The following is a 9650-nucleotide window of genomic DNA, read 5'->3' on the forward strand; positions in this document are numbered from 1 at the left end:
CTCTTAAAAGTCTTTTGAAAACCCACCCTCGTGTTGTTACAAACTCGATTTACTTTAATTTATTGCGTGGGACACACAATATGATTTTTGCCAGACTTTTAAGGACTGACAGCCTGAGTTGCCCTTGCCCTTCTCTTACTTCGTCTTTTTTGGCATACAATGAAAGTGAATGATCATCACAGACCATTTGCCTAACCTTTGGTGGCCTATGGTATTTATTTATCCTTTATTTTTATCAGGAAGGTCCCATTGAGATAAAAATATCTTCTTCTAGGAAGTCCTGGCCAAGATGACTGTACCAAAAGTTTCACATAAACACACAACACAAAATACACATTAAAATAATAAAGTATATGCGTTTGTAACAACATGATGAGGGGATTTTATTATTATTTTATATTGTAATTCAGACTAATGGTATGATTCATATCATAATCACAATACGAAGCAATCTTCGAGGGTTATGTCCATTAAGTCATTTCACATTTTACCTGGTAATAAATATATATATATAAAATAATCACATGAAGGTTACATGCATGTTTGGATATCATACTTGGTTTTGTTCTAAAAGTAACTTTAAAAGAATAACAATACAATATCATTCTGGACTAAATATATAAAAAACAAAAAGAGTCAAAATTTTGTTTTTATAAACGAACAGTCCCAAAGAGATACAAAGTACATATTCATTTGGAGTGTCACAAAAGTTGCCTCTATACCTTTTAAAAACATTTAAATAAGTGAAACGATGATATGCCACATGGGACAGTCTATACTGAAAACTATAGTCCCATCATGACGTCACTGGGTAGGTTAAAGTGGGGGCTGGAGTGTCAAAACTAACAAACAGGCTGTTTCTCGGTGGGGGAAGGGAAGCTGGTAAACGCCGAAAACACTTCGCAAACATTTTAATAGTGCAAGACAATAAACCAAACTCTTTTAACCCAGCGATATTGCTATAGTACTCGTCAGGAGTCGGGAGGTGAGTGTAAATGCGAATGTTAATCAATTGAATCAGTGAAACAGCTGCGGCGTTTTGTGCTCTGTGTTAGCCAACTTGACAAGAGCAAAACCTGTTGTCGTATACTATGGTCGCGTGGCAAAAGCTACTGAATTATTACTTATTTATTCGTAGAGAGCAAATAGTCGTTAGTTTAGAAAAGCTTTGTACCTTTGTCTCTAACAAGCTAATAGCGAGATTATTAGTTGGATAATTAAACAAACATTGTTGCAATAGTAACTAGTACGTTGTCCATTTGCTAATTTGTACTATACTGCCTTTTAGTTTACAAGTCTGCAAAAAAACTGTCTCCATGTCTACAAGAAATCTGCATGCCAGATGTTTAAACTTCTGTTTATATCTTTAGGGAAGTAGCTGTGATGTTAATACATTTTTTTGAACATTTCCCATATATTGTGAGTTGTTGCTGCTAATCCGTAATGATCTCAACATCGTCCACGACATCAATCAACATGCACCTTTCTTTAACTTTACGCGTAAAATAAAGAAAATAGCGATGTCTGATTCCTGACGAATCGTTCTTAAGAGTCGACTCCAATCAATGAATTGTTTAAACCAGTTCACAAAACGCTCTGAACATTCCATTTACAAATCAGACCGAATTGACCTTTAAATGAACTGTTCAAATGAACCGATTCGCTAAAATGAGTCGGACTTAACATGACTGGTAGACTATCGTGATGCACGTAGGCGTGGCTTACAGTACGCAGCCAATAGCGTTTCAGTAGGTAACCCTTTCTATTATTACTCAATGTGTTTTACGATGTCTAGCTTTCATTTAAACAGCTAGCGACGTTACTTAGTAGATAAACAGAGGCGCTCACTATAAACCATTTACCAGGTAAGGAAGGCAAACGTATCGACATATGAGCCAGATATTACGTTGAAATATGCGTATTGTGGTGTTGTCATTTATAGTATATCATTATTTAAACAAAGGACAGTGTAAATAGTGCAAGAGTTACCGTGGAAACCTGATTATCCCCGTTGCTCAGATCCGACTGTTACAAGTTTTATTTGTAGTCAGTCTAACTGATAATGAAACAAACTCATTGTGATCTAAGAAGACTACAGGCTTTGTACTAAACACTGAGTATTTACATGCACTCAATTCTGACTGTAAACCTATTACAATGTAGTCGTATTTGTTTGAAAAATCCACTTACACAAAATGTTGATAATGTTTAGACCTGGCTTTATCGCATTTGTTATTGGATCACCTGAGACAGATGTCCGTATTCGAATTGTAATTGAGATGAGTTTCTGACCTTAGGAAATGAAATGCGCTCATCTTCCCTGTCCCCCATGTAAAGTACAAGTAAATAATTTAAAGTGTGTGACAAGTTACAGCCCAAAGTTTAATATTCAGTGTTAGTAGTTCATATTGAACTCGAGCAGTAATAATTATGATGGTCTTGACTTCTGTGATCCTGTTGCTTGGAGCTGGAGAGAAACTGAGTGTCTTTATTTGACCTTTTGATCTAGTGTCAGGGCATGTCCCTTCATAACCTTCTCACAGGGCAACACATGTGAGCACAGCGGCCTACTGTACATTAGCCAGACAGTGTAGGTTTATCTACACATTGATTTTGATTTAATTGGAGTAATTGAATTGTTCTGAAGCAACTTCAATTGCTTGGTGGCTTCGGTTTTTACCCTTTACAACAGAATGAAGCTCTTTTTCATGCCTCGTGTCAGCACCAGGTCCAACTTAAACCTGTTTGAAAGTTGATTTAAAGCTGCTGTTTGTCTTAAACATTGACTGAACACTGATATGTTGAAGCTTTGTGTTTGGTTTCACTCTAGTGCTACTGAAATCTATTGAGTGTTTGTGTAATGCTAAAGTCAACATGGAAGCAGTAGAAAAGCATTATTTTTTTATGTTTCTAGTGTTATTTTGCATCTATATGGAGTTGTACCTGTGTTAAACCAAAAGCATCTAGTGTGATCCGATCTCAAGTGGGCAGGCAAGATAGATCAGTGTTTATACCTGGCTTATTTATTCTATTGAATAATACTTTTATTAAAATGCATAATTACTAAAATATCTGTCTGTCTCTATCTATCTGTCTGTTTTTCTTTGTCTGTCTGTCTGTCTGTCTACCTGTCTGATTGTATCTATCTGTCTGTTTCTCTTGGTCTATATGTCTGTCTGTCTGTCTGTCTGGATCTATCTGTATGTCTCTCTCAGTCTACATGTCTGTCTGTCTGTATCTTTCTATCTGTTTGTTTGTCTCGGTCTGTCTGTCTGTCTCAATCTATCGGTCTGTCTTGGTCTATCTGTCTGTCTCGCTAGGTCTATATGTCTATCTGTATCTATCCATCTATTAATGCCCCCTTTCTCCCAACACAGCGAGGATATTTCCTGTACAGTATGAGTGTGAGACAGCTGTAGAGGTAGTCTTAGAAACAGACCCTTACAGGCAGGTGCAGGGAGACAGTTATAACATGTCAGAGGACAATCAGATAAGTGTCTTGTTAACTCAAACATCTGCACAAAGTGTAATTCAGCCATACACTCAGTATTCAAAGCACAGATCATAGACTCAGAGCTCTTTTAAGGTGAAACAGACCATTTTGCCGACAAAGTAACTGTTACTCCAATGTGACCAATTTATTGGTGAAAAGATTTCTATAATTGTACCACATACAATTGTGGCTTTTTAATAGTAATCTCTAGTTTTGTTCTCTCCACAGGAAAGGGATATGGCTCAGGAGACCAATCAGACCCAAGTGCTTTGTTCTAATGGTTGTGGGTTTTATGGGAACCCACGTAATAACGGCATGTGCTCGATCTGCTACAAAGACTCCTTACAGCGGCAGAACAACAGTGTCAGATCCAGTGATCCAGGTGAGTCAGAAGTCTCACAAAAATAGACTCCTTTCCAACTGTTCTGTCTTAGCAAGTACTGTTTTACTTTACATATGTAAAAATACAATGGTATTTGATCATGTCAGGCAGTGGCATCAGTTCAACAAAAGCTAAGGAATGGCAAACACTGATAACATCATCAACTCTTATTCCCTCTACATGACAGTCCCACATATTTTCTTTCATTCCTGACCCTATACATGCTGCTGCAGCAGCCATCCTCAAACATCACAACAAGTACATCTACACATATTGAAGCCATTTGACAAATTGAAATGCATGGAATTTAAATTCATGCAAAGATATAGCTATAGTGGAGAGAAAAACAACCACTGGAACACTTATCTTAAAATATGACAAGTGCTAAATAGATTTTTTTTAAAACATTATACAGTAAAAGCCTTCTCTAACATTATACAGTAAAAGCCTTCTCTAACATTATACAGTAAAAGCCTTCTCTTACTTTTGATCAATTTAATGCATCCTTGATGAATAAACGGGTTCATTTCTTTTACAAAAAAATAAACCATTTTACCCGTCCTGAACTTTTGAACTGCGGTGTGTCTATCGCTAACTCTGAGATTTTGTTGTAATTACTGACACTCAACAGAACTTTAGTCTCATAATAGTCTTACGTGTGTGTGTGTTGTGCAACACTGCCCACAATGAAATATCATTGGACCAAAATCCCGCTTATCTACATCAAAAAGTTTTTGATAAGCTGTAATTTCATAATCCTCTACTGCATTTAACCTTCATTCAGGAATGCAATGCCACTGAAAACTTGTAAGTTATTCTGTCATGCCTGGTTGGGACACAGTGTCACAAAAAACGTATCTCAAAAAACACCCTCACATAAGGAGAAGTTAAAATGGAAGTGTTGACATTTTGGGTTTCCTGCTCTTTCATTGCCTGCAGTGTCTTCCAGCATAAGCAGTAAAGGAGAATCTATGACTGTACAATCGACGTCACAGCATGAACAAAACAGGTACAACATCTTCCTCTTTACCACCCTTCCAACATGTTTCATAGCAGTTGTGCAAGTTGTTGTAATTGCATAGGATCAAGTTTATTTGCGCAACTTTTATATCAGAAGGGCTATTATATCAAAAGCTTGTTTTCAGCCCTGTGTATCATTCTGCTCTACCATTTTTATATGGGTTCCTACGCAGTTCGGAAAAGTATGGAAAATGTGTAATTTGATTTGATTATTTTCCAGGTGGATAAGCATGGAAAATATTTGTTTCCAGACTATCAGCCCTATTCAGTTTACTAAAATGTAAAATTAAGAATTTCTAAAAAAAAAAAAAAAAAAAAAAAAAAAAAAATATATATATATATATATATATATATATATATATATATATATATATATATATATATATATATATATATATATATATATATATATATATATATATATATATACATACACATACATACATACATATATCATACAACCAGAGTGTTTTCATGACAAACATGTAGTGATCCTTTTGTTATTGTCGAACACAATTTAAGAAATTCAAGGCACACTTTTATTATGCAAAGCTCTTTGTCTTGTACCATAAGCGAGTCTCTTTTGAACTTCACTAAATGAATGTGCGTGTGTCACTCAAACCAGCAACAGATAAAGGAACGAACAATCATCTAAATCAGACTGTACTCTGCTGTTTGGTGATCATTCAACATCAAACCATGATTACAGTATCAAACCAATGTGAGGTGAATATATGCAGTTTATAAAGTGTTTTATGTTTTGGTTGCACTTTATTTTAGGTATCATTTAAGTACTGAGTAATAATAATTAACTACATGTACTTACTATCGGGTTAGGAATGGGGGTTGGTTTAGAATTAATTGCATGTAATTAATGCATAATTACTACAGTAACTATATGTAACGTGTAACAATGACACTGTAAAATAAAATGTTACCTAGGTTTCTTCTCATCATGTAAGCACATATTATCACTTCGAGAAAATCAATGAAAAAAAAAAAAAAACGGGGAAAATAAGAATATTTACTGATGACTGTCCTATATACCAAATTTAATGCTGAAAATAATGCTGTATGAACCAACAAATATGGGCTGAAAAACCTTTGAGTGTGGAAAAGTATGGAATTTTGAAATGGAAAATGTGTAGGAAGTTTGAAACCCTGTATATAACAATAGATATATTTGTATGGTTATCAGTGGGAAGTTCTAAGGTTTTGATTCTTTTGTTAAACTCTGGTATTACATAAACGTGAAGCTGTTTTTGCCCTGATGACAGACTTGCTAATTTATAAATATTATTCTTATTTTTTCATTTTCTGTCCATCAAGTTCCAATTGAATTGACAAAATATGCCAATCAAATGAGTACCAGTTATTTGTAATGTATTCAATTAACAGGATTATCCACAAATAGGCATTACAGCATGGCTATTAAAATATTTTTTTCATTTAATTTCCAGCTGCGATATAAAATTATTCATCCTGTGATATAAGGTTTTGGTCATAGCACCCACTCCCACATGTTTTTACACTGTATGATGTATTGTCACTTATATAACATAATCTTTTCTCATCATCATCCTCTCCAGTCAGTGTTTCTCAACAACAGCAGCAGTTACACATAAAGATGGTTCTTCAGTAGCAGCTCAATCAGGCCTGAAAATGCCAGGTACCTTCCCTTTTTAACTTTGACCCGTTTATTATGTCATCCACCGCTCCAAAACCAGACACTGAACAGATTACCATGGCACAGCACAGAAAGAGACAAAAGCTCACCAAAATTTCATAGAAACAGCCAGACATCATCTTTCATATTGTTTGCTTTGAGACCAGGCTACATTTGATCACGTCGTCTTTTTTTCAGGGGTAAACAGGTGTACATTTCTTTGTCTACTGATCATAAGACTCTTGTTTGTTACTTAATTAGGTAGAGTTGTTTATTAGAGAGATTAATGATGAAAGTAACTAAATAACAGAGCACCCTGTTTTACCAAACTTAACTTTTGCCAGCAAACTAATGTTAGTCGAGTAGTTTCTTTTACATATGGGCTGTTCACATTTGAAATTGTTCATCCAGGGTCGTTCATCGGGTCTAATCCCTCTGCTGCACTGTTTGCAACACTGACACTGTTATTGATCTGAATTGAATCAACATTGAACTGACTTGAGCTGAATAATGGCACCATTGTGAAAAAAAGAAAAAGAAAGTACACCCTAATTTTAAGACCTGCCAAGGACCAGTTTTTTTTATGTCCTGATACGTAAAACCATAGAATTCAAAAGGGTGCACTTTCTTTTTCACATGACTAGCTCAATTACACTCGTTTCATAATAGATGAACTTTGCAACATCAACACGGTTATTTAACTGAATTGAAACAATAAATATATATATATATATATATATATATGAAACAGAACATGAATAAATACGTCATGAATAAATATTATGTTAAACAAAACCCAGGGTTAGATCGGTGTATACTAGTGTTAAAAGTCTTTGAGTTTAAGGACCCTTCATGCAGATTCTTTAGGGAAAATGACTAAATGTATGTATTTGTTTGTATAGAAGTATCGTGCAGTAAACTGGCGAGAAACGTTCAGGAATCCACCACGGAAAAGCTGCTTACGGCAGGTAGCTCTTCACTGGAGGATGGCACATCGAGAGGAAAGAGAAAATTAGATGAGACTTCTGAACCCACAGAAGCAGTGTCCAGTGAGTACAGAGTTCATTGATTCATGCTTGCCATAACTTCCTAGTTATGAGAACACGCTCTGCTCCAGCACGTTCTGATCAATAATATCTGAGGAAAAGTTTCATACTCTAACCGGGTGCCAACCAAGAATTGTTGATGTTTAGAATCTCATTGAGATGTTGTTCTTCTTGTTAGCAGCATTTCTAAATCTTTGCCACCTGTATTAAACTCTTAACAGCCTCAGAATTAGATGTCTCAGAGCAGACCTCAGATGTGCCAGAGCAATCCAAACCCAAGAAGAACCGCTGCTTCACTTGCCGCAAGAAAGTGGGGCTCACAGGTATGCAAAATTATATACTATACATTACTGATTTATATGTATACTCTATAAATGAATACTCTATTCTGATTGGCTGGAAGGTGTGCATTAAAACCATTTGATGCACAGGTAGTTCCAGTCGGTTTAAGCACCGTTCTATATTAATGCACTGCTTTAATTGAAGTGCACACAGCACATACGTCACTCGCACATAGAACCGAGATATCGCTGCGCGCAAACTTTTGAAACCTTCAGCTTGACCATTAGTAGAATGATGCTACACAATTTCTCTCTCTCTCTCTCTCTCTCTCTCTCTCTCTCTCTCTCTCTCTCTCTCTCTCTCTCTCTCTCTCTCTCTCTCTCTCTCTCTCTCTCTCTCTCTCTCTCTCTCTCTCTCTCTCTCTCTCTCTCTCTCTCTCTCTCTCTCTCTCTCTCTCTCTCAAAATAATAATAATTTAAATAAATGCTATAATTCATTCATTTAAATGAGGGTAATCTTACCACTCCATCTCTGTGTCTGATTCAGAGCTGGCAGGATGCTATTTCTAACGCGCCGTAACTGATGAAAATAACAAATATTTTACTTTATGGTCAAATATTGCACTGCAAACATCAATAACAGCTTTAACTTGTCAATGCTGGCAAATGACCATGGTATAAGAGAAATAATCCATAGCTAGCTGTGCATTAAACGATTTGAATGCACTCCGTTTGGCGTTGGGTGGTTCTTTGCCTCCACATTGTGCATTAAAATCGTTTGATGCACAACTAGCCGTGGATTATCCTTTACATATACGCACAGGCTTTGGTACAAAACATTGTGAGCTCCCTAAAAGCTTTGCTGAGATTTATTTATTTATTTATTTTTCTTGTATGAAGGTCTCTTGAGTTAATCAAACTTTTGTTTCTATCTAACAGGCTTTGACTGCCGGTGTGGACAGTTGTTTTGCAGCATACACCGATACTCAGATGTTCACAACTGTAGCTTTGATTACAAGGCTGATGCAGCTGAGAAAATAAGGAAAGAAAACCCGCTTGTCGTTGGGGAGAAAATCAAGAAGATTTGAGCTGAAGATTGCAGATTTTTTTTTTTTTTTTACCTCTTTTCCCCACAAACACCCTTCACAAGATCTTGAATTGTGCATGCTACAATGAAACATTTACGCAAATTTGTTTTGTCCCTTTGTTTCATTTTACACCTCAAATTTATTTACTTACAAAATATGTTGGTATGTAAAACGCAAAATATTTATATAATTGCAGTAATTTAATTTGCATTACTAAAGGGGTTTAAGTTCTCATATTAAGACGACTTTTCGGGGGCTGTGTATTTCTGGTGATGAACAAAGCTTGCATGTTAAAACCATTGCCAGAATGTGTCTTTAATTTTTATTTTCGTTTTTCTCAATAAGGATCGTAAGCAAGAAAATGAGACGATTTACTTAATATAAAAGAATACATGTTTTTAATATACAAGTTATTATGTGCGTGACTGCGATCTCTGGTTTAACAGATTTTTTGCACTTCATTACAGACTGTGATTTACATTTTTCCTATAGTTCATTTATTCGAGCGAGTGATATTATTTATGTTTGTGAATACACTGTGTTCATGTTGAATAAAGTTTTACACGTCACACTGTAGTAAGGGCTCTAGTGAATCAATTTAGCTTAGTATACATGCCCTGTTTTGTTTAATTACATTAAATTCCATACATCTGTGTAAACTGTTAGTTTTAAAA

At 35.6% G+C, this 9650-nt stretch overlaps 1 protein-coding gene across 4 annotated transcripts; it reads left to right on the plus strand.

Annotated features, from left to right (window-relative positions):
• Positions 1–800: 800 nt before the first annotated feature.
• Positions 801–9552, plus strand: zfand6 (zinc finger, AN1-type domain 6). 4 transcript variants are annotated; one of them, XM_081359308.1, is made up of 7 exons: positions 801–985; positions 3722–3875; positions 4815–4884; positions 6485–6564; positions 7464–7610; positions 7829–7930; positions 8828–9552. In XM_081359308.1, exons 2-7 carry the CDS (start codon positions 3731–3733, stop codon positions 8974–8976), a joined length of 693 nt encoding a protein of 230 aa, XP_081215434.1. In that variant the 5' UTR covers positions 801–985; positions 3722–3730; the 3' UTR covers positions 8977–9552. The 4 variants fall into 4 exon arrangements, with proteins under 4 accessions (XP_081215434.1, XP_081215437.1, XP_081215435.1 ...); XM_081359311.1 differs by having other exon boundaries at positions 819–882; XM_081359309.1 differs by having other exon boundaries at positions 831–1865.
• Positions 9553–9650: the final 98 nt, after the last annotated feature.

This window comes from Scardinius erythrophthalmus (genome assembly GCF_964197995.2).
Source record: "Scardinius erythrophthalmus genome assembly, chromosome: 2".
In the NCBI taxonomy this organism is placed as follows: Eukaryota; Metazoa; Chordata; class Actinopteri; order Cypriniformes; family Leuciscidae; genus Scardinius; species Scardinius erythrophthalmus.

Bases quoted from the DNA above. Each gene is read 5' to 3' on its own strand.
- zfand6 (XM_081359308.1), top strand. From the start codon at position 3,731: ATGGCTCAGGAGACCAATCAGACCCAAGTGCTTTGTTCTAATGGTTGT. The intron at 4,885-6,484 runs GTACAACATCTT...CATCCTCTCCAG, and splicing joins TCACAGCATGAACAAAACAG to TCAGTGTTTCTCAACAACAG. The intron at 6,565-7,463 runs GTACCTTCCCTT...TTGTTTGTATAG, and splicing joins ATCAGGCCTGAAAATGCCAG to AAGTATCGTGCAGTAAACTG.